This window comes from Maylandia zebra, linkage group LG20 (assembly GCF_041146795.1).
Source record: "Maylandia zebra isolate NMK-2024a linkage group LG20, Mzebra_GT3a, whole genome shotgun sequence".
Taxonomy (NCBI): domain Eukaryota; kingdom Metazoa; phylum Chordata; class Actinopteri; order Cichliformes; family Cichlidae; genus Maylandia; species Maylandia zebra.
The window spans coordinates 30745394-30770872 of NC_135186.1; the positions used below are offsets into that span (position 1 = coordinate 30745394).

General features: G+C 41.8%; 1 protein-coding gene across 12 annotated transcripts in view; it reads right to left on the minus strand.

The window, feature by feature from the left end:
• The window catches only part of hspg2 (heparan sulfate proteoglycan 2), a 96707-nt gene that overhangs the window by 45333 nt on the left and 25895 nt on the right, over window positions 1-25479 (minus strand). For 9 of the 12 annotated variants that reach the window (XM_076878092.1, XM_076878093.1, XM_076878099.1 and 6 more), the window contains exons 2-25: window positions 21713-21842; window positions 21373-21423; window positions 13158-13217; window positions 9628-9734; window positions 9416-9474; window positions 8949-9121; window positions 8786-8824; window positions 7639-7764; window positions 7302-7493; window positions 7103-7222; window positions 5892-6023; window positions 5386-5530; window positions 4660-4817; window positions 4396-4536; window positions 4096-4259; window positions 3842-4021; window positions 3452-3648; window positions 2996-3143; window positions 2375-2502; window positions 2061-2147; window positions 1775-1833; window positions 1456-1523; window positions 1152-1292; window positions 805-978 (exon numbers count right to left, since the gene is read on the minus strand). In XM_076878092.1, coding sequence (XP_076734207.1) covers window positions 805-978; window positions 1152-1292; window positions 1456-1523; window positions 1775-1833; window positions 2061-2147; window positions 2375-2502; window positions 2996-3143; window positions 3452-3648; window positions 3842-4021; window positions 4096-4259; window positions 4396-4536; window positions 4660-4817; window positions 5386-5530; window positions 5892-6023; window positions 7103-7222; window positions 7302-7493; window positions 7639-7764; window positions 8786-8824; window positions 8949-9121; window positions 9416-9474; window positions 9628-9734; window positions 13158-13217; window positions 21373-21423; window positions 21713-21842 — 2979 coding nt within the window. The remainder of the gene's footprint in view (window positions 1-804; window positions 979-1151; window positions 1293-1455; window positions 1524-1774; window positions 1834-2060; window positions 2148-2374; window positions 2503-2995; window positions 3144-3451; window positions 3649-3841; window positions 4022-4095; window positions 4260-4395; window positions 4537-4659; window positions 4818-5385; window positions 5531-5891; window positions 6024-7102; window positions 7223-7301; window positions 7494-7638; window positions 7765-8785; window positions 8825-8948; window positions 9122-9415; window positions 9475-9627; window positions 9735-13157; window positions 13218-21372; window positions 21424-21712; window positions 21843-25479) is intronic. The other 3 variants (XM_076878095.1, XM_076878103.1, XM_076878098.1) reach the window with 2 other exon arrangements.

A 25479-nucleotide genomic window follows, 5' to 3' on the forward strand; every position in this document is an offset into this window, starting at 1 on the left:
TTTACATAGTAATATCAAGACATTACAATACAGAGGCAGCACGGTGGCACGGTGGTTAGCACCGTTGCCGCACAGCAAGAAGGTCCTGAGTTCAAATTCCAACATCAGGCCGGGGTCTTTCTGTGTGGAGTTTGCATGTTCTCCGTGTGTTCGCGTGGGTTCTCTCCGGGTACTCCGGCTTCCTCCCACCGTCCAAAGACATGCAGCTTGTGGGGATAGGTTAATTGGATAATCTAAATTGTCACTAGGTGTGAATGTGTGAATGAATGTGAGTGCGAATGGTTGTCTGTCCCTGTGTGTTGGCCCTGCGACAGACTGGCGACCTGTCCAGGGTGTACCCCGCCTCTCGCCCTATGACAGCTGGGATAGGCTCCAGCGCCCCCCGCGACCCTGAAAAGGATAAGCGGAAGCGAATGGATGGATGGACAATACAGAGAGAAGCACAAATTTCCTTTGAGCAAGTGTTTGGAGACAGCCGAGAGACATCATCAGTTTTAAACAGAAAGAAACTCCCAGCAGAAACAGATTAGTGAAGTATGGCCATCTGCTTTGAAAAGGTGAGCATTTCAACAAACTGAATAGTGGAAAGGTATTTAACCCCTCCGATACTGTGAGGGGAGTCACAAGACATCCTTGACTGGCTTTGACTCGAAGGTCCAAAAGAGCCTCAATGCATGGATAAAGGCAGCCTTCTTACTTGACAACATAGAAATCAGAAAACAGAAATCACCTTAAACATGCATGATTTTTTCCTTGTTCCCTGCCTGCTACTCACTTGGTTGTTGTTTTGTTAGTTTTCCTCACCTTATCTCCCCTGAAGTTCTCAGGCAGGACCCAGTAGTAGATGTCATTAGGGAGACTCGAGAAGAAACGGTAGACAACTTCAGAGGAGCCCCTTTGTGAGATGCCTTCAGTGATGGTATTAGTGTTGGCACTATTGGAGAGGGAGAAGAGTTGCCCGTTTACGCCGCCCCGCACCTGAGAGATGCAGAAACAAGTCTGACTGAAGCGTTTGCACATTGCTTATAACTAGAAACAATCTAGAACCTGAAAAGATTTGCTGATACAGCATTAGTGAGCAAACACTGAGTGACATCATGGTGCCAAATATATGTGCTCCTTCTTTTTCCATTCAGAGCTTGGCAGCCCACCTGTTCTCTATTCCAAGTGGAGCTGGAACACTGTTTGGTGACGCCCATACAGAAACACTGTAGACAGCCTTCAGCGTTGGACCCTGATAGGTGGAAGAACCCAGGCTTGCACTCGTCACACAGAGCGCCTGCCACATTGTTCTGCAACGTAGGCAAAGAAGCAAATAAACAAACACAGTCACATATGTGGCCCATGTGCCTGTCAAGCCCTTCAATCCTTTGATAAAAAATGGCAGCAGAAAAACTCAGCCTTGCAGATTTATAACAACTGACGATTTAAATGTTTACCATACTGCAGCCATACCTTACAGCTGCATGGCCCGCTGCTGGAGCTGACAATTCCTCTCTCATCACACTTGGTAGATGGGTTTGCTGCAGGGACAGAGCAGTGGAAAGATCACATATGGAGAAGAAAGTCCACCTGGGAGGGTTCCAGCCACCCTGCACACCTAAGCCATGACCACACACTACAATCTACTGTAACCCCAGGAGGGAAAAACTGATGGGAATCATTGCACAAGATTTAGATCTTCTTGTGATCATATGGCTGGATAACTGACTAGTTCAACAAGCCAAACAATAATGTAAAGGTATTTGGATTTCTTTAATGTAAGTGTACTCACAGACAGGGACACATTTTCCATTAGGCAGAAGAGGGTTACCCTGATAACCAGGAGCACACCTGGAAAAAAAAACAGACAGAGATATAGTAGATATCAAAGTGTAGTTAATTTTAATTTTAAATACATTTGGCATATTTGAGAAACCACCTGTATAATATTGCACCATACAATACAACAGTCATTGTCGCAAACAGCCCCAAGTGAGTCGTACAGCTTAATTCATATCCGTACAGGTTCTTAATTACGCTCAGCGATAAGGTACAGGTAATGATATACGTTTCCTCACTTTTCACAGCGTCTTCCTGTATAGCCGGGCCTGCATGCGTCACATGTTGGCTGTTGGTCAATGTTCAGGAAGCAGGTGTCAGAGAACCTACAAGGTCCGCAGAAAGAATAATGAATCAAAATCTAGGAGCTGCAGTTTAATGAGTAGCATGTGAAATGCATAAAACAGTATTCTCGTATCTGAATGAGCTCAGTTTGAGTAGTGAGAAAGCTCAGTTTATTTACCAATGAAACCTTGTTTGAAGACTGTTTCCGCATGCATTAGTCTTCCATATTGTACTGTAGATGTGTTTGAGCATTTGTCTGTGACCTTACCGTCGTGATGTCTCAGTGTACGGGCAAGGGCAGGGCTTGCAGTCATCAGGGCGGCCTCGGCTTGGGTCGCCAAAGTAGCCAGAACGACACTTGTCACACTGAGGGCCCTCTGTGTTGTGCTGGCAGCTCTGTGGTTAGGAGAACACACAGTCAATTCACTCACACAGATGTCACTCAAAGTATATTTAACATTTTCGAGAATATTTTGGGTTTTTCTATTGTTGAGAATTCAATGAGAAGAGTGATACCATTGTTAATGACTCTACCAATAAACCTGGACCCAAGCATGCATGCAAGACTGGAATCATGGGGAAATGTGGGGTGTTTTTTATATCATAACTAGCAAGTTTGGGTTTTGCAGTGAATAATATGCTGGAACTGTTTCTTAGCCTTTTTGCTCCATTATGCATCCACCATGAAACCAACTTCTGACTATTTTCCTGTTTGAATCAAAAGGTGTTACTTGCATATGTGCTGGTAGTGAGGCTCTATAAGCCTTTAAAAAGGACTAAACAACCTATTTTGTCCTGCTTTTGTTTTTTAACCTGGGCTAAACAAATCATCCTCTAATGCAGACACAATTGTCTGACTCATTTTTTTTTTTGTTTTGGGGTTTTTTACCAGACATTGTCCGCTGATTGGATCACAGGCAGTAGCATGTCCATTACAATTACAACCAGCACAGGTTCCCAGATACAAGCCACCAGGAACACGCTCGAAACCAGCAGAGCACATCTCACAAGACAGGCCTGTGTATCCAGGAGGACATCTGGGAAAGATTAAAATACAAATGATCAAGCATTGCTTTCATAATGAAACTATGATGAGGCAAATTACAACACTTTGCGGTAAATAGAAAACAGCTGACTGAAAAACAGACTTTTTGTTGTTCTTGTTGCATTAGACACAAAGGAGACTGAGATGAAACTATTATAAATAATCACCAAAGTATAAATATAAAATTAGCCCTTGTGATGAAATAATCCATTTATTACTGTATTGTGCTCTTTACACTACATGTGTACACACTGGAGAAACCCAACAGACTGGGCGTTTCCTCCTTCTCACTTAACGCACCTGCATTCTTCAACGTCCTTAGCATGACCCAAAACGCTGAACTCCACAGTCGTGGTATCCATGACAATGTCACTGAGTGCCACACTGACCATGTGGTTATCATAGTTGGTGCGGATGCTGATGCTTTCCAGGTTGGCCAAGGTCATCATCAGCTCATCTCGGGTCACAGAACGACCACTGGAGTGCTGCCAGTTGTCCTAAAAATGTAACAATTAGGTTAACTAACATAATGCATGTGGAAGTGCTTAATTCATCTTACTTTTGATCATTATTAGATTATTACTCCGTCATGACCTATAAAATCTTTCTACATTTTCAAAAACACATATAATCATTACATCATTACAAAGTTACCACAGGATTGTGCAGAATATGAACCAGAGCCCTTACTTCAGTGAATCTGATCTCCTTTTGGTTGACCACATTGGGAGGGGTGCCATTGCCTCTGCGGTACACAAGCCTGCGCCCATTTCCAACCAGCGTCACATCTGGCTTCTCCACAGACTCGGACAATCCGCGTGCTAGTGTGTACCGCACCTTAAACTTCAATGATCCTCCATAGGAATCGATCTAAAACAAATGGAATGATTAACACGAATAAGCGTGTCAATTAAAATGAGACTTGTGAATTATTTTCTCCTTACTTTATTGCCCAGGAACTGGCGAGGCAAGGTCCAGAAGGAGTCGAGGTTAAGGAAACGACGTGAGAGGTCGACAAGCTGGAACTCTTCCATCTCCGGGTTAATAAGGAGCTGAGTGGAGGAAAGAGGAGGAGTACCAGGCCTCGATGGGTAGGTAACGTTCACTCCTGGAATTGACAAGTTCAGATTTATTTTATGTTAGCTCTTAATGTTAGGAATAAAAGTTTGAAAGGTATTTCAGCTGACAGTTTATCTGTTCTGTCAGCTTAAACCATACGCATATGGATTAAAAGCTTTTTTTGCCTTTGAAGTTTTCCTCCTCTGTGAACCGCAGACTGATATGGTTGCGATAACGTCCAGTGCTCTTGCAATTTTTAGAGATTCCACCGCAGAAGCAGGACAAACAGCGGCCATTCACGCTAAAGTGACCATCAGGACAGTTGCCTGGAAAGAACAAGTGGATATAACTTATCTACAGTTATCCTACAGTTTCCAAGGTACATAACTTAATGTTTGTTGTTAAAACTGTAGTCACGTTGACGCTGGGCCCAAGGGATGTGTCCGTACCTTGGTTTGGATTTGAAATAAGAGTTAACACTCCATCTGGGATGCCAAACACCAAGCCTTTAGCATTAATGGCCTCGCATGTGTACGCCCCCTGATCTGACTCCTTCACATCACGAATAATGAGGGTCCCACGGCCATTATCACTGGTCACGGTAATCCTGAGAATAGAGAAATAAAACACCATTGGAATAAGATAAAAAGCTTTCCTTTACATCTCACTGTTACAGTCTTAGAAAACATTGTTACACAAAAACCCATCAATTTTAAATGTAATTGCCCAAACCACACATGCAGTCGTCTACGCCTAGAGTGAACATTTCGAAACGGCAACATCTGGAGCTGGAGTACACCACAAATATTCGGGTAATTACAATCATGGGCCTAAAGATGAAGAGTCAAAGCTGAGACGATCAGCTACACTGTCAACAGCCTCCTCACCTGAAACTGTATCACAGAGGAAAATACCTTCACAGAGATTTTCAAATCTTCAGCGACTACTGCAGATGACTTCTAGCTTTTATCAGATATCAGATTGGAAACAGATTGACTAAAAAATAACATTAACAAACTCCAATTCATAGATATTTTAGGCCATTTTGACTGTGTTTTCTCCAAACTTTGAATTATCAGAGGTTAAGAGTTTCTGAATGTGTACACTAAATTAGGTTTGATTATAGACCTGATGAACAAAAAGCACAGAGGTGGTGAATTTCCTATCAAACCCACCTGTTGCTGGTAGGAATGTGTCCCCAGTTGAGTCTCCAGGTGATAATGGGTGTTGGCACTCCAACAGCTTGACAGGTGAATGTTACTGTGGCTCCCCGTGCAACCTGAACTGACTCTTCTGGGGGGCTTGTTACAGCAGGAGGGGCTGTGAGGAGTCAAAAAGGACAAAAAACCAAAAAATAAATGCACATTTACAAAACAGCTGGCATGTCACTGGAATTTGGCGAGTGAAGCTCATAAAGGCCGAGGAAGTCAAATTCTCTGCTATGGACAGACAATTTTCTTTTAGTTCAGGGATGGAGGGCTCACAAAAGCCCTGTGTTTCACTGAATACATGTGAAAAAAGCCTGTTTCACAGAAAATTAGGCAAAGTGTACAAAGGAGGCAATATACAGAGTAGTGTCAGAGAAGTGATTTGCATGAAAATATGAAAGAAAGCAGTTGAATGTGTATGAGAATGAGTCTATTAACAGGCAGATGTGGACAGGCACTGGAGTGAGACTTACTGCAGCCATACTCATCGGAGCGGTCTTCACAGTCTGGCTCTTCATCACACTGGTAACTAGCTGGGATACATTTGTTATCACTCAGGCATTCAAACTGCTCAGGAGCACACCTGTCATCGGGGCCCTTGGAGGCTGCAGTGATGACAAGATGAAAAGTAATAGCAAATTTATATCCCTTCACAACATAAACAGCAGCTTTGAATCAAGGTCAGAAAGGCTCATAGCAATTGCTTAGCACCAGCAACCAATAACCTAAACTGAAACCAATCATTTTTAGCATTATGGGAAAGGTGCTACCCCACCTCTTGCCCTATGGTAGCAGGGATAGGCTCCTTACCCTGAGATGGCTGGATGGATGGATGGATGGATGGATGGATGGATGGATGGATGGATGGATGGATGGGAAAGGTGCTTTTTTGCAGAGTCAAATAAGAAGATGAATACCACTATTTCTGGATTTAATACATGAACCTGAAGGTGTTAATTGGCCTCACTCAACATAAAGAATGATAAAGAAGGACACCTATCATGGATCTATCCTCCTATCCTTAATTAATATGTACACACAAAAAAACGGTGATGGACTCTTTTTCTTCATCAAGGTCACATTCACAGTAAAGCGACTTATTCTCAGTGGCAATACATACATTTGTGGAAAGTTTCGGAGGCCTATGATTTGTTCCTTCTTTTTAAATAAGTGTGCTCATATTCACACGCAAGTATTTTCCTTTGCTTAACCAGTTCTGGGATATGGCGGTGGGGGGTGGAGCCTATCCCAGCTGTCATAGGGCAAACAGCAGGGTACACACTGGAGAGGCCACCAATCTGTCCGAGGGCTAAACCATAGAGACAGAAAATCGTTCACACCTACAGCTAGTTTAAAATAACCAATTAACCTAACCCCATGCATGTCTTTGGACTGTGCGAAGAAGACTGAGTGTCTGGAAATAGCTCATGAAAATACAAATGTCACACAAAACACCCCAGGTGGAATTTGCACCCAGAACCTTCGCACTGAGGAGACAGGGCTAACCACTGCACTATCATGCCACCCACACAATTATTTGAAATAATAAGATGACTTAACAAATCCAAAATTAGATTTAATATTGTTGTTTAAATTTAAGAGACGGACATCAGAGAGGTAAGGGAGCTTTACTTATTCCTTTAAGACAGATTTTTACTGTCTCACAAAAGAAACGGAGACTTACGGCAGTCGGTTTCATCTGAGTTATCCTCACAGTCATTGTCTCCGTCGCAGCGCCAAAGTTTGAGTGCACAGCGACCATTTTTACACTTGAACTCGTTGGGTTCACAGGGAGATGGAGTACCTGCAAAAAAGGCAAGAGGCTGATTAGGGATCATGTTGCTCTCTGGGACTGTTCGCATGTACAGGGCTGCGTTACTCACCACATCTAAACTCGTCGCTTCCATCTGGGCAGTCCCGCTGACCGTCACAGATATAGTCACGAGGTATACACTCTCCAGTCTGACATGTAGCCTGATCCACTCTGCAGGGTCCAGGTTGGCCGGGGGGACGCACTACCTTCTGGGTTGTATCGACTGTGGTGGCAGGGGTTGTGATGATCGGAATAATCGGCCCTATTGAGTATGACACAACTCTTTCATTAGGCCTATGCAAAGATGTACACAGGTGCTAATTACTGTCCCACACATCAAACAGCCATTACTCCAGCATATAACTGATCATGTTAAACTGCCAACCAGTCACAATGAGGCCACTCACCACAATTGAGCTCATCACTCATGTCTCTGCAGTCTTGTCGGTTGTCACACAGGTATTCCATTAGGATACATGTCCCATCACCACACCTGTGCTCATCTGGCATGCAGGGTCTCACACTGGGGGTTACTGTTAGAGATGCAGAGGGGAAGCAGGGGGAGGGGGATGTTGAAGGATCAAAGACATGCAAGCGTTGACTATGGTACAGCCAAAAAACTACCTAACGTCATATTAAAACACAATTAACATTTTTTTTTTTAAATATTTCATTTAATTTTTTTTTAAAAACTTCTCCTGGAACTCTACTGCAGAAAGAACAACTCAGAAGTGTTGAAAATATTACCAAAATCTGAAAGCTTGTGATAATTAGGGAGCTTTTCAAGAACATTACAAGATTTTCATTAGTGTTTGTGTTCTGGTAACCATAAAATATACCATAGGTTCAAACCAACATGGCAGCTATACAATAACACATTAGACAGATTACATTAGGCGGGCAAGACAACACTGGACAGACTAGACTGAAGAACACAAAAAAAAGAGATTGACACAAACTAAATGACAAAGAGTAGATTAGACATGGCTAGATGGATACAAAAAAATAGAACAGACATATTTGATACACAATAAGAAATAAATACAAGACTGGACAAGAAAGGCTTAATAACGCACAAATAAAGACTGGATTGAACAAACACTACACTACAGTGAACACAGGCTACAAATACTTTGTAAGAATAGATTCGACACACAGACACACAAAGACAGCAAAACGAGACAGACAGATGAATGACAATGCTGTCACCTGAATAAACAAATAAAAGATAAAGTCACCATTTAACTCTATTAGTTGCCATGTCTGTATAGAGAGTTTTGTGGAATTGATGGCAAAAAAATTTAAAAAGCTGCATTCCTAATCACACTCATGCCATGCAAATATACTTTATACTCATTGGGCACTACTGGACTTCAAAGACTAAACTCAGAAGTAGACTCAAAGTCTGCTTCACACTTCTGTGCTTCCATGCAAAACATTCCTCAGACAACGGGACTTGTACACATCAAATTAAAGACACAAATGCTCAACTGTTCTTTCTAAATGCACTACAGTTTCTAACTCACCATGCAACAGGCATGGCAAAATACAAACCTGGGTCTGCTACATGCTCCGCTGAAGGCAAAGGTTCAGCTATAAACCAGAGGGAAATGTTAAGGTAACTGCCTACCCCGCTGGTAAATCTTCATCTGCTGTAAGTATACAGCAAACTCTTGGGTAACAGTGGCACCTGTTTCAGTACTTCTTGAGGTCTTACCTACTCCAAGCCGTCTGAACTGAAAGCCCTGGACCGAAGTGCTGTAGGAAGCAATTGCTCCCTCCTTCACCACGTTGTACAGCACGCTGCGGATCTGTTCCTCATTGGCGTTGTATTCAGATCCCACATCTATTTCCACAAATACATCAACGCCATCCTCTCTTATCTCCTTTCTGCAAAGACCAAAAGAAGGCCAGCTGAGCCTACAGACTGTGTGGCATGCACCGCATATGTTAAACAATAAAGCTTGTTAAAAGCGTCCTCTTTGGCTGTCCTAGAAAGGACTTACTTATTGCTCCTGTATTACTGACTGAATGTCTACAATGCTGCTGGCCTACTGGCCTTGGGTAATACGGAAAAACAAGAAGAAATATCACCTGGCAAGGTAAAAAAATATCCAAACAACAAAATAAAGCTACTTTAAGTGTCACAAATAAATATTTAAATAATATTGTGTATGTTCTTACTTAACAAGGATCACACTGACTGTCTGGACACCTGGAATCTTGTTGTACTCTGACTCGAGCTGTGGAGGAAAAATAAATTTTTAGACACACAGTCACACATTCTTAAATTAGCAAAGTCATAAATAAAATGTCTTTCACCATATAAGGCAGTAACAGTCTTATGATACTGTACAAGAGCGCTATTTAGCACAGTTTATGAGAACAGGACATACCGTGTCCACCACTGCTTCAGAAAGCTCGATAAATTCACGAGAGAAGATTTCTTCGTATTCGGGACCGTAGACCAGGGAGGTGAAGTTGACAGAAGCTCTGTAATAAACTAGAAACACAAAGTGGGGAGAATTATCTGTTAGTTAAACTGCACATTAATATCCAACTATTGTCAGGTGTGCATGTTATAAGCTGCATTCAAGTCACTGTAGTCACGGTCACTGTGATGTGGGATACTGTTTGGAACTTCCTTTCCTCAGGAAAACCTCTGGTTAAATGTTTCAGGAGGTAAAAACTGAAAAGCACGACTGCGGCTTAAGTGAAAGCCACATACAAATTACAGCATCTATTTCTATATCTCAACTGTGACTGTGTCTGTGGCCAACAACCGACACACACTGACACAGTCACACTCCTCCACATACTGAAAAATAACCATTAAATTGTACTATCAACTATTCTGTGGGTCACAGACATGGAACATAAATAATCTAACATTTTTAAGCATATTTAAATAGAGACACATGATAGAAATGAGTTACAAATACACATAATACTCGTGACATTCAATATAACAGGGCCAAAAGTTTGCTTCAGATCTCCTGACTGAATGCTGATGATATCACAGACTTGGAAGGTCAGTAGGAGTAAAGTCACCATCAATACTGTGCCAGCAGCTGTGGAGGAAGAAGAAGAGGATCCTCTGTGAATGACTCTAGAAGAAGGCCTCAACATTCCCTCCTCAAGTCATACATGCATGAGGCAGGAAGGCTGGAGAGCAGTGTAAGGGGTCAGAGGATTACATCAATGGCCTACTTAGACTCCTTGTTCATGTAGTTCAGCAGCTAAAAACAGAACACTTTGCATTCAAATGTGTGGCAAACAGAAGCTGCAGTTAAATCGAGTTTTTATGCAACACAAGCAAGTAGACATTTATTTAAATGAGGTTTTACAGGGTTGAGAACATAACAGACATTCCGGTGGTGATACCGTGCAAGGACTTTAGGGGTTTTCACATAGCTTAAGAAAGCTTCATGTTAAAAGGTGAGAGCATGCAGACTGAGATCCTGCAAACCATGTGCAATGTTTTCAGAAAATGATTCACAGTATATTCATATATTTTACAACAATAGCTTGTGATGATTACAGGAGAAACAAAAACAATAATGGCATCCGGATAGATAACAACAAAATTCTGTAGAAGCATCCAGCAAAGCAATTGTTCTTCACTTGTGGTAGATTATAGGAGCCACACTGTAAAATAATAGCTTCTGCCAGTACTTCACTGTAATTTAACGGGGAAATTAGCTGCATTAAAGGCTTTTGAAACATTCTCAAATTGTTGATATACCCTCTTGTACAAAACAACTATAATGTGCGACTCGTTTTGAGGGAAATATTCGCTATAATATTATGATTACAATGTCACAGGCTTAGCCATGAAACTTAAAATAGCCTGCGCCTGCGGGGTGCCCCATTCTCACACTCCTGCCAACACTTTGTTAGGATGGGCTTGCCAACCTCTGATTTTAGGCTGGTAGTGTGGATTTAGGGAGGAAGTCAATATTTGTACTGTTTCTTGCAGTGAGATGCTATTTGCCGTGCCAAAAGCAAAGAGTCATGTTCTAAGTAGGCATCTGCTCAGCCTCTAGTTAGAAACATACATGCCCAAATATGCATAAAACAATAAATCTGCTCACATACACACCTACTGTGTGCAGCCGCTATACCCAGTCTTGGTGTATATAATTTTCTTCACCCTTTCCTTGTTCTTTGGATAATTGCACATCACTAGACATTCACACTGGCAGCAGATGTACATCATGCTTAACAGCAGCTACCTAATTAAAAGTTATAGATTTCGTGTCTCACATAAAGGCTGTGCAGTCACTGTGTTTAAGAGCTTTCCTCACTTTATGCCGCTAAGTCCCATTTTCCTTCTACACATCGGTGTTACAACAAGACGTCCAACTCCTGGCGAGAAAAGCACCTTTTATGTCAAAGTAAACTGAGCATTGCCTAAGAAAACAGTAAGGGGAACAAGTAAGAACAGCACTGCAGGCTTTAGCACAACCTGGTGTGCTCGCTTTTCAGACTGCTACTATTAGATTTATAGGACCAATTGTTAGGCCTGAATATGGTCTCAGAAAACAAGCAACATCAAAGTTGCTCATCAAAGCGCCTCTTTTGACCCATATATAATCTAATCACTTGAGTGGGTACTTGCTGCCAGGTCAACAGTGGCTTGAAGCCCCATTTCTCTCCGAGCTTGCCGCAAAAAACAGAATAATGGGACTGCCTGAGATCCTTTGATTAGAGCACCGAGTTGTGCCATACTGCTAACGAGGGCCTCTTTCACTCCAAGAGCTCCTGTGGGCAACTTGCTGCTTTCAGCAAGGGGGAAATCCCCTTTGCCAAGCGCCACCACCATCAAAGGTGATGAAACTGTGAGAACAGATGTGACGAGTGGGAGAGAGAAAAAAAGTGTGGAAAAGTAACATTCCATACTTTTAATTCATAAACTTATTTGGCGATTAAAGCTGTTCAGTAGAACTGTGGCAGCTTTGTGCAATGGGCCCCTCTAACACTCAGAGGGCTACGCAGAAGACAAAGAGTTGATTGAGCAATGAGCCCAGCCTGGCCTTTAAACCCCAGCCACGCTGGGTTTGACCTTCAACCCCCGAGGCTGCGCCCAGCACCAGTCAAGCCATTTCCAAAACATGTGGGGGAGAGCCAGATTCTATAAGAACAAGGCCCAAACCACAATGCTCTAATAACGCCAACAAAGATCTTTAGTAACTCCCCTACATGGGATTTTGCTCTCTCTCATCTCAATCTCCTCCCTAGTTTTTCTGCCTATATTTCCATTTGCCAGCTGTCTCTTTCTCATCTTAACTCCCGTAGACACGACCGCTCCTACTTAACCCCTTCGCTGGTAACAAGCCAAAACCTCTGTTTCCAAGTCCATTTATTGCCCTGTGGGGAAATCTAGGGACTTAATTCTGGCTTCATTATTAAGCTCTCCCCATCCTGCTCATCCACAGCTTGCAATGTAGAGATCAAAACCACCACTATATATAAAAAAGGCTCATTTTCATACTTGTGTTATAGCTACTTAGTATAAGACCTGGTTTGTTGCATTGGAGTTGAACCACCAACATGAGGCTGATATTTCAAAGAGCAATTTTAAAATGAAAGCATGGAGTACATTTTGCAAGTGTCATGGTAACGTCATTTCAAAGACATTTTTAGCAAGAAATGGAAATGTTGTCACTCTGTTACATGATGGAAAAAGCACATAATTTTCCATAGCATCGGAAATCATTGGGAAACGCCTGTAAGACATTTGGAAAAACAAACCAGCTGGACTCAGACACTACATGCCCCAGCTGAGTCTTCCTTGGAATGTTATCTGAGAGTGTGTTTGGAAAAGACCGTGCATAACTGAATGGAACAGGTGAAAGCAGAGTGTGCCAAAGACAAGAAACAAGAGAAAAACAAAGTGTTAAGAAAGAGGTGCGTCAGGACTTACTTTGGTCGTGCTCACTTGGGTTCTGTATGTTCCTCAGATATGAAGAATCCAACCAATGTGCTATAGCAAGAAATGAAGTGCAAGCAGCAGAGAGCAAGCAATAGTGGGAAAAGACGTGACGGGGAGGTCAACACGGCACAAACATGAGCCAGAGGTCAAAGGTCAACCAAGGAAAGCAACACAAGAACAAGGGAAACAAATGAAGTTAGCCAGGCAGGTGCAGAGAGGTTAAAGTTTCAGGAAAGTTAGACAGGGAAACAAATGCAGGGAGAGAGAAAACAGAGAGAGATAATAAGTAGGAGAATTGAAAAGAGAAAAAGTTGTAGTAACAGAAACAGGAAATCAAGAAGAGCCACTACGATTATGTGAAACAGACATATTACAGTGGTAGCAGAACAAAAAATCAAAAAAATCCCAACATAGTTTCATGAGAAGCTGGAAATGTCACCATCGATTTGCTGTGATCAACAGTCCCACTAATCATTACCATCTAAATGTTGTGGATACTGCTTCATGGGACAGAGGCTGCAGGAGGCGTGTGGTTTTATTAACCAGTGTCTGCCAGGAAACACATAAGGAAATCTCTTTACATGACAGTGACGAGGAGAAAAGGTGAGGGGCCATAACTTTAGACAAACCTCTTCCTCAGTCTTTCAACACAAAGAGAATACTTTACAAACAAAGCGCACACTTCCACATCCTGCTCTTCACATCTCAGCTGTCTGACACATACATCCACCCTGGCACTGCAGTAATGCAGGGAGGAGCTGTTTCCTGTTTTCCTTTTTAAATGGAAGAACTGAGCACCATTAAAAGAGTTTTAACTGGTTTTACCCTAAGTTCTCTCCACTGGCATGGGCAACAATGACCACGTTCTTTTTCGTGGTGACTCATTCATTCTGCTTGGGGCGTGCTATGAAATGTCAAGTGAGGAGGCCTTTTGGTTGTTTCAAGAAAGAGATCCAAGTACAAAGGTTGATTTACAAACCATTTACAGGATCTATTCACTATCTTGTAAACAAAAGCACCCTTAAAATGTATTAAAATGCTCCACACAAGCACTTTATACTAACAAGAGAGATTTTTTATGCTCCTCTCCAGATAAATATGAGTCCACTCCATAAACTTCAACAAACAGTAGTAAACAAGATCTCCTTCATAATTGAGTGAGTATACTGGATCCAGCTGTTGTACAGCTGCACATGCAAAAACCATGAGGGTTCTGACACACGTTACTGCAGTTGTGGCATATATTTTAGAAGAAGGCAGAGTTTACAAAAAGAAAAAAACTGTGTTAAGAGTTAAGAGCATTTCTTCAAGTCTAAAATGCCCAGCCAGGAAACAATTGAGAGAAAACATGCCCTACCCAAATGACATGAGGTTTCCCACAAGAATAGTGACCCAAACTAATTAAGGCTAATGAAGCATTTGCTACTTCAAAGTCTGCTGATCTGCTGTGATCACTGTCAGAAACAGAAAAAGAGTGGAAGCCAGAGAGGAGGAGGTAACAGATTTGTTAATACTCTCTGCTCTGTTGTGGGTTGATCGGGCTGAGGTCACTTACTGAGACAGTGCTCACTGTGTAAGAGGCTGGATAGAGAGATATTTGAAAATACAACAAACTAAATGGATCTTTTACCCAACAGGAGAAACATAAAGTAAGTATATTGCTCAAAATACAGTAATTAAGACAACACTCAATCTTCATAGTATAACTTGAAGTCGGTTACACTTCAGGGACATCAATGTGTCCAGTTACGAAGCATAAACAATTGTGAATCCATTTCACTCGCTCTGAGGCAAATGAATGTGACAACAGGTGCAATGGAGAGGAAACAACAAGACAACTACATCCATTTTCTTCCGCTTATCCAATTCAGGGTCATGGGCAAGGCAATCCCTAAAAAGGGAATGGTTTTGTACGTGGTGGCCACAGACCATTGCTCTCTCCTTATCCGTCTAGACTGATTTTTGTATACTTTATCCTTTTGTTAGTGTCCTTAACACCACTGAGACACAGTCTTAAGAGTGTGGAGGAGATGCTTGAAGATGGATACACAAAGTGCAATGGACAGGGGCATAGAATGGCATCAATGCAGCAGATGGACAGTATCGGCTTCTTTGGGTCAGGGGCAGCAGGAGCACCGTCAGGACCCTAGAAAATGACCTTAAGCAAGCTACTGATCTGCATGTTTCTGACCAAACTGCTCATGGAGAGAATCAGAACCAGCACCACAAAGCTTGACTGACGATCGGGACCCTAACCCTAACAGAAGAATGGTAGGTCTTCCACTGTGACTCTGTTCATTTCAAAGATGAGAACAGGTTCACACTGAGCACATGTGACAGGTAAAAAAAGAGTCTGGGGATATCAGCAACATCATCTTGCATGACTGGTTTGGCAGTGGGTCAGTAATGGTCTGGCAAGGAATATCCTTGGAGGGTCAAACTTCTGCTAGGTACAAGAATGAAATCCTCAGAATCATTGTCAGAATTTCTGGGCCCCATGCTCCTCCTGGCACAGCGTCATGTGACCAGAGTGTGCAGGCAATGCCTGGATCAAGCAAATATTTTTGAATCCAAATGAGAACCTCTGGGGCATTGTGTAAATAGTGCCACAGACTGTCCAGCAGCTCACTGATGCCCCAGGCAGGCACATGGGGTAATACACTCAGTAGAGTGTGTCTCATGTCAAGCTGCATTATCTTGTGGTTTAAAATTTTAACTTTGATTGAATCCAGCCAGAATACATTATTTTGGCCTCCACTGACTTTTGTTACACCAGTTTATGTGATTTCCCTCTGTTTTGGGGGGCCAGTGGATGTATATGAATTGTCAGCAACAGAAGAAGAACTAGTTAAGAACTTAATTAGTCCCGGGAGTGGTATTATTTAATATAGATACTCTCTAGGGTGCAACCAGGAAGCCACTAATCAACTGTGGAGCTTTATCCAAATGAACTCATATCTGGGAAAACCACAGGACAATTGAATACCCAGCCAATAACCACTTTAATTCAGTATTTGGTCTGCAGCACAATTAAACATTTTGCTAGCACAAGTGTAAGTTACTCACTTATGACGTATCGTAGCTTATTTTTAAGCTCATCAAAATGCACAGAGATATAAAGTACAAGTCCTTCCTGGAGAGAGGAAAAAGAAAATCACTCCAGCAGGCAGATAAGCTCTCTTTGAACGAAACCCTAAAAATCTCTTTCCTAAAGAGGAGTGGCACAAGCCAGCTCTCCAAGGCAACTCATTTGTTATTGGTACAACAGAGTGTAGGATCACAGGGCTAGGTGCAGTAATAGAGCTCAAGTTAGTGACTAAGATCATTCAGCAGGAGTCTTTCAGAACTATGCCCACCCAAAATGAATTGCACACAGTCAGAGTGACAATCTGCTGCTTATGAATGGATAGAAGCTTTTGTCACTGATTGAGACGAGTAGGTAAGACAAAGGTTAGTCCAAACGTGTCGTTTAAAACTGCAGCACCAACGTTCGTTTGCTCCTACAACTGTCCTGTCCACAACATTCTGTTTCAAGTGCGTGACCTCCTTGTAGGGCTCCAGCAGTACAACAACAAAGATCTCAGCAAAATAACTGCAGCTGCCAGCGTTTGTCCCTCTGTGTAAGTGCCCAAGAGGCTCCGTGTATCTGACACACTCTTGCAAACACACACACAGGCAGTGCCACTGAGACACACATACCAGCTGACCATGAAAAAGCATGAAACTGAGTGGGTGGCCTGGCACTGCTCAGGCCAAACTGACAAGACAAGCTACATTACCCTGATGTATTGTCCACTAATGGTGCAACATCTGCTCAATTTGACAGATAACGGAGGAATCCAAACCTATGTCGTGTTTTTTTCAGTAAGCGCTCACTAGTAAATGATTAGAAGCAAAGCCAGGTGAGGCTACACAGGAATGCAGTACCCTGTCTGTGAGTCTCCCTCTACTCACATCAGTGTCAACAGTATACACACACACACATGCACACACACACAAATCACAGCATGTAGATCGAACGCCAATGACAGGTGAGTCCTTGTCTAGCTTATTTAAACAATGGATGAGAGAGCTAGTTTAGACAGCAGCATTAGATATTGATGTATAGCAATCTCAGCACGACAATAGCTAGAAGCCATCTGAGTTTCTCAGGGCTGAGATGCTGTTTATCATGTTTACACTGACATATCTTTTCACCACTTGCACTAACAAAACACAAAGAAAAAGAATGACAGCTAGTAGGATTGTTGACAGAGTGACTTTGACATGTATTGCTTATCTCTTCTATTTTTAATATGTTGTTGTCTTTTCCTTTTTTTTTTCTTTTTTTTGCACAGCAAAAGATAAAAAAAAATATTATATAATTTCTGAGTACATCTCAAGACTTCTTTAAAAGGAGGCTACTTGGACAAATACAATACACTATAATACTGACATGTTCCTGAACCATTGCAATGAGAAATGTACTTAATGGGACATATTACGGTTGAAGTTGGTCTACTATGGGACTGCACTGGGACCTACACCAAATGCCTTCCACTTGCATCTGTGGAAAGCACAAGGTGGAAAGAGCGCACCTCCCTTCCTTTTCATGCGCATACATGGAAAGTTGTGGAGGTGTGGAGAATAAGACTGCAGCATAGTACAAAACAGGAACAAGAGACAACAGACACTGATAAAGTTTTTTAAAAAAGGAGCTGAGGTGGAGGGGGGTTGTAGCTGGACTTCTCTGAGAAGTCAGAAATTAATCAAGCATAATATTCAACTACTAAAAACAAATATTATTTGTTATTCTGCATTTTAATCAAAAACTAATAGTCCATCCTTGCATTCTCTTCCACTTATCCTTATCAGGGTCGTGGGGGAGGGATGGAGCCTATCCCAGCTTTTATAGGGCGAGAGGCAGGGTGCACCCTGGACAGGTTGCCAGTGTGCTGCCAGTGTGCTACAAAGAGAGGCCGACCATTTGTGCTCATATTCACACATATGGGAAATTTAGTAGAATTACCAATAAACTCAACCCCACTAACTGCATGTCTTTGGACCGTGGGAGGAAGTCAGAGTACCTGGCCCACAGAGACATAAGAGAACATGCAAACTCCACACAGGTGGAGTGGAACTCAGGCAACAGTGATAACCTCCGAGGTGCTCCAAACAATGTGCTTTACTATTTTTTCTTGGATAACAACAACTTACATACATATTTACAACAACATAGTGAATTAACCACTAGAAAATAATGAAAATATATTTTGCTGATTACTAGTACTGTTAAGCTGGGGCATAAACCTTATTTTTAGTAATGGTTAATTACCTTTATTTATTTATATAGAAAAAGAAGTGGTCTGCCATGTTTTTTCACCCTGGTATAAGTATATTTAAAAATAATAATTCTCAAGCTTTTTACCCAAAATAAACACTGTGCAGAGCGTAACCCCAGCGGCCTTTCGCCAATTACTACACTATTACAAGCGAGTGGCCTGGTAACCTTTGTTTCCTTATGTCCTAAACAAAGTGGCCAATATCCTTAGAACACTGGGAATGTCTGTAATGGAGCCAGTGAAACAAGGAAAGGCTCTCACAGAGCAGATAAGCTGGATTTACCTCCTCAGAGTCCCAAAGAAATCTCTTTGGGACTCTGAGTTTAGAGGTCACGATGAAAGGTTAGGAGGACATGGGACACAGTTTCCATATCTCTGGAAAAGATTGCAGACTATGATTAAGAGGGAGACAAAGAGCAACAATACACAGAAGACGGTTCACAATAGCTCTTATTTAAGAGCAGTTTCAATTCCAGATGTTTTGCAGGGATTCATTTTACATGTCTGAGACAAAGGGAATTGGAAATTCCTTAACCACCATCAGCAAACAGTCACACAACAGGATACAAAGCATAATGGGGGCATCTGTACCACCAGCGTCTCGCCATTTACAGAAGTGGAGGGGGAAGGAAGGCACAGGCTTGGGTGAATTGTCTGGACAGCCAACAGGACAGAGACACTCAGCAAAGTATTCAGGATTCAGCACAGGAAACAGAATTTCCTTCCCAAGGCAGATTTACTCAGATCTATATATGGCGCTAGTCTGACTACACTAATCTTACCACCATGGTCATACTGGGGAGAATGCAAATGTGTCCAGGCACCTTTGAGATAAGGCAATATAATTAAGAAAGCACCAAATAATCTCAACTTTCTTTTCAACAGCTACATTAAAAGAAAATTGACCTCTATGTGAAAACAAAAGCAAGGAAGTTTATGGAACCAGAGTACTTGGGACTGTTCTTGACTCATTCACGCTCAAAATGTTAACACACACAAATGGAAATATATTTTCTCATCCTGTACTGTGAACAGAACACTGATTTGCTTTGTCTTTTATGACTTTTAGATATTTTTTCTCACACAAATCTTTCTGCCATTCTCATTATAAGAGCAGCTCAGTGTGCTGCAGAAGGCTGGAGTACAACTTAGGCTGAAACAAGCGGCAAACTGTGTTTATGGGGTAAAAATGCATTCCCTTTAACTATGTCTCAATCAGTCAACACTAAACAAATACTGAAGGTTGAGTCAAAAAGTGATTCAACAGTCAGTTAAGCGTTGCTAGACTAATCTGCTGCTATCACATGATGTCAACACCACACACATTAATGCTAGCCGTGTCAAAATATCCTCTGGCACCTTTAACTGGCCTAGATTCTGTGAGGCCAGGCAGAATTGCTATTTCTGTGAGTGAACCACATGATGCTCTTATGCTAGCTTGCTACCAAAACAATTATTGTGCCCTGATGTAATTAGCTCCACGAATTGTTGCAAAACATAATGTGTCAGAGTCTTTTGGACATGACCTTTTAGTTCACTGGCTCTTCATATGGAATCTACTTTTGAATCTATAGTATTACTGAATACAATTTAATGTTCTTTTCATAAATTCTGGTCCTCATTACAGTCAAACAGGATGATAAGTTATGGTATGCTTTAGGGCCACAGCCATACTACTAACCCAGATCAAAATGGCTGAAGTTATGGCAGCAAATTTCTATCTTTTACATATAGTGTATGTAGATCTAAAGACTTCAGCTAATTGAGTGTCATGTGAGAACTAAAATTAAAAGAACTTTAACCTATTAGCTCCCTTGTACCTGTGATTTCCGATTGCATGCAATTTCCTAGTGGATTCAGGGAGTGTCATGTTTGCACATGCAGACAAGCAGTCAGCAGTCATTACTAAACGAGAGTACTTACTAATCTAAAGTGAGAAATGGCAACTTTGGGCAATGCTTGGACCTAACTCATTGCTGTCACAAAATAGAGTGTTAACACTATAATTATGGGAAATAAAATTAAAGCACATATAGGATGCCATCGATCAGTGAAGTTTCATGGTGAACTATAAATCAAAACCTGAGCAATGGATATCTACGATGCGATTCCAGTTATCCTTTGACGTCGAGCATTAATTTAGCTACAACATCACAGCTCAGCAGTTAAATATAGTATGCTACTAGGTAATACTCTTAAGGCATCCTTTGTGGCTAACCCTGAGTAGCATGCACACATGTTCAGTGAAAAGGTCAGGTAACAGTAATTCTTACTTATTTTGCTGTCTGCAATGAAAAGCAACCCATGGATTGTAAAAACTATAAAACACGGACCAAGAACAGCGGCACACGTAAACTTTAGGTATGATTAAAGAGTCAGACCATCATGCAAAGTTTATTATGGTTCCTGCATTATTATTTTCTGAAACTATGTGCGGTGATATAGTGTGTTCCTTGAACAGAATACAAGTCTGAATAAAAATAATGGGGTAGAGGTGCTTTCCCGCAGTTTTTATTGTTCATTGGGCGTTTATTTATCTTATTGTGCTGTCACCTTCGCCAATGGTTAAAAGGATGAAAGAGGAGATGTTTATGTCTCACAGATAAAGCCAAGGCCCTGTGTTATGACCAGAGTCTGGCAAGCTGGCGAAGAGGGAGGAGAGGATGTAGCAGGATGTGGAGGTATCATCACTCAGGCACCGACAGACATTATGCACAAGTGTGCATGCACAAATGCACGCAATGACACACGCGCGTGCACACGGTGCTACTGGTGCACGTCAGAGTTGCAGATGGGGGAGCTTTAGAGGGCTGAGTGATCCACTGCATGTAAACAAAATCTGTCAGAGTGGATTGTTAGATCCACAAGATTGTCTCTTCACTTACTTGTGCTATCAGGCCACGGTGTGCTTCCATATTCCTCTCCACTGGGCTGGTCTTTGGAATGAGAGAAACAGAAGTATAGGTCAATGTGCCAATTTGAGGTGAAGAAAACATGCTTTATTCAATTATATTTAAAGTAGTGCACCAAATCTCCTGGAGATCTATATTCCCCTTAAACAGTCGGAATCTCGCAAGTCACTATAAGACGAATCTCTGAACAAATATTTACCGATTTTCTGTTTTGGCGTGGGTTAACAATCTTAAGAATTTATATTGAAAGCATAAGTGGTGTGAATTAAGAGCAGCTGTTGTTTTGTGGTTATTCAGCTTTTACCAAACCCACCTCCTGACGCTTCATCAGCTGCAAAGTCCTCATCATCATCCAGTAAACTCTGAGATCCCTGGACAGTTTTTTCTGCCTCCAAATCTTCTGGCAGAGGAACCTCTCCCCATACCTTGGAGGCCTGTGTCACCTGCAGTAAACACAGAGTGATTAATAAGGGTTAAAGTCTCTTGGGAAAAGGGTTACACCCAGTGCTATACATGAGCTCTGGAATTGTGCAGAGAAAACAAAAGCTGGAATGGGAAATGGGGCATTGTGATCTGTTTACTTTAATCTTTTATTATCTCTTTTAACAGCATGCAAATAAAAGTTCACGACATCTAAGTTCTATTTTTTTCAGTCCACTCGCTTAAATTCAAAACATGGCGTTTATGTTTTTTCCTCATGTAAATGTTAATGCGACGAAATTCACAGCTGACTCCAAATCCAATGACAAGCACAGGAATACCTGCGTAAGTACACAGGCACACACACAAATAAAACGTACTTCCGAAAGCCAGAAAAAACAGCTGAAGTTCAGATCAGAATGACACTAATCTGTTAAAGTATCCTTTACACTCTGTTCTCCAGGCTAAAAATATATGCCACATACCACAACTAGTCCTTCAAAACTGACTCTGTACCCTGGAATCAGGAAATAGTCAATCAATAAACCATCATGTGCCCTCCAGCACCTCTAACCAAAACCTTTCTTTTTGATAAAGTGTTTGGTAAGGGCTGGATCAGGTGACCCTGAATCCTTCCTTAGTTATTCTGCGATAGGTCTAAGCTGCTGAGGGCTTCCCATGATGCACATGAGTACTTTTTCTTTGCCATCTCCCGGTCGCAGCAGATGGCCACATCTCCCTGAGCTTGATTACGCCGGAGGTTTGTTCCTGTTAAATGGGAGTTTTTCCTTTCAACTGTTGCCAAAGTGCTTGCTTTTATTGTAGGCTCTTTACCTTACAATGTAAGGTGCCTTGAGGCAACTATTGTTGTGATTTGGCTATATAAATAAAATGGAATTGAATTGAAACATCAAAAAGTCATAAAATGTCAGCTCAAAAAGGAAAAGTGGCTTTTTATCCTGTTTACCACAATTTGCCATGTTAGTGAGGTATGTTAGGATAAATGTATTGCTTCACACTGTGCCTGTTCTCCTGCTGTATTGCTCATAATCTAAAGATTTATTAAATATGGAACTTGATAAAGTGTTAGTACATTCACCTCAAGGGAGATTTGAATACCCAGTCCACATCAGAATAATTCCACGTGACCTTTTCCTCAATTATTAAACTACAGACTACCAGCCTCAGGAAGTGCAAATTCTTTTGCAATATTCTCTTTATTGCATGACAACACATAGAAAATCAAATAAGCATGTAGCCAGAATAACGTCCTCCTGCAGGACACGTGACAGACACATCAGACACCTCACTGAGAAGACACAAAGCTTTTCCAGCCATTCCCATATCCTGATCATCTTGATAAAGTTTACTATGGCGGCCTGACTGGAGCACAGTGTGGGTTTATTATCTCTGCTCTCAGCATGCAGACTGCCCAGACGCTGGCTATAAGTTTAGATACGACTCTGGCAGGATGCCACCTCTGGCATTTCCAGTAGGCATGGCACGCCAGTTCCTATTTCCACCCAACTCTGTCATGGTAGTTTTCCCATTTGAATGGATCCAGCTAATAAATAACTAGATCTAACCCCCCTAAATCCTCTCTCCCCTGACTGAACACCCTTACAACAACAATCCCGGGCCATTTTCAAAAGCAAACTGCTGACTAACCAAATTCTTTTCAGAGATACCGACCAGCCAACCATTGGTGTGATCATCTCCCGCTTCCCACTCCCTTGGGATGGTGTATGATCTGGACATGCTGGATGCCATTTTGGGTGAAAAAAAAAAAAAAAAAACCCTGAACAAACTTACAGATGGCTGCATATTCACACCTGATCTAAAGCTAACATGCTGAGCCACACTTGTTTGAGAATGTCAGCCGACCTCATCTTAGGCAGAGCTGAGAACTCCATGTGAATGCGCCCTCTCACTCCATTCTAGTTCAAAAGCTAATCTGACCTTTAGTCTGAGTCTTGAGGTTGAGACATGTCTGTGGTGTTAGAGTTATCTCTCCCTGGAGATAAAGCTCTTGACGGACTGTAATTCTTCAAACCCCACCCCACCCAGAGGACAAACACCTCAGAAGCTCTCCTGACTCTAGTACCTTGCTGTGTAAACACATTGCTCTATTAATTTGTTTCAATTTCCAATAAGACATGGTAATCAGGTTAGGCTTTAAAAAAAAAAAAAAGTAGGCGTCGACATAAACGCACAGGAAGTGGCCTAGATACACACAAAAACACACATGGACACCTTTCACATATAATATTTACTTATAAATTACTTAAAAATATGCAGCATTGACCTTACAAAACCAAATGGTAGTAGCAAAGGGAAATGATGGAATCCATGAATAATGAGTGGCAGGTGACATGGGACAATAAAGACCTTCAGCTGTTTAGCATGAACAACTGATGATGACGGCAATGAGTGAGAAGCAAAACCTTTTGAAAAACGATTGATCGCACTACACAAAAAGTGAGCCAAGAACCTTTCAAGACTGAAATACTGTCAGCTGTCGTTGAGTCTTGCAGCTGGAGGCCTGCTATCACCTCTGGTTCTCAACAAGTAATGCCTCCCCAATGCTAATATTTGCACTACAAGCCCTTTTATTCATCATTCAAGCATTTCATCACAATTTTTGGTTTTTTGCATTTTTTTTTTGCATTTTCATCATTCTGTGCTGATGAGTTTCACATTAACGTTCCCATATTAACCTCCTCGTCTGCCCTTTGATGAAAACTGATTGGCACTTAGTGGTATTGTGCTGCCTGCATGCCAAATTATAACAAGCGTGAAACTGTGGAAGGCAAAACAGCACTGCAAACTGATTCTAATGCAGATAAGTAAAAAACTCACAAACACTGGCATTTGGTACCACGTGCAAACAAACACGGTCAAATACGGCCTTGCATGAACAGACACACACTATCATACACCCACACGTCAGCATTCCCGTCCTGGTTACATCTCAGTGATATCCAAAGCCTGTCAGAGGAAGCGTGAGAAGATTTCTTCAGGGATTCAGTTCGCCCACTCTGTTAATAAACCCACTGATGCAGCTGCAGGACAATCTGTAGGAAATGTCTTAAAGGCACAGCCAGTGTTTTACAGTAAAAAAAAGAGAAAGAAATTGGATTTGCTCATGACAGACACGAGTCTCCCGCAAGTGATGCTCTCTCATTAAAATGTTTATTGATAGCAGCTGACACTGTTTGTTGATAGCAGCAGCACAGGTTTAGCATTTAAATCACCTCTTGAGCTCACACAACCTATCAGCCTTTGTTCCCATGAGAGCTTGGGATATGCAAAAACAGAGAAATGAAAGCTGGAAAAAAGGCAGCATTGCTCATTCCAATCAATTTGATCCAAACGCCAAGTTGTGACCTTTTATGCAAGCAGAAAACCTTCACAAGATGAATTCTCAGCCTACTTGACCCTCCATCTCCCTTTACCCACCACACCTTCTCTTCCTTTTACCCTCTCTAATATCTGCTTGGGCTTGAAGTAGCAGCATGTACTAAGCAGGAATGGAATGTAAACCGTAGAAAGCTTCAAGTAGATGAAAGCTTGACACATACTGACTTCTTTTAGATAGGGTAGGTTGAAAAAGGGCCAACCAAGCACAACCGGGCACCAATGCAGGCTGAGTCGTTGAAC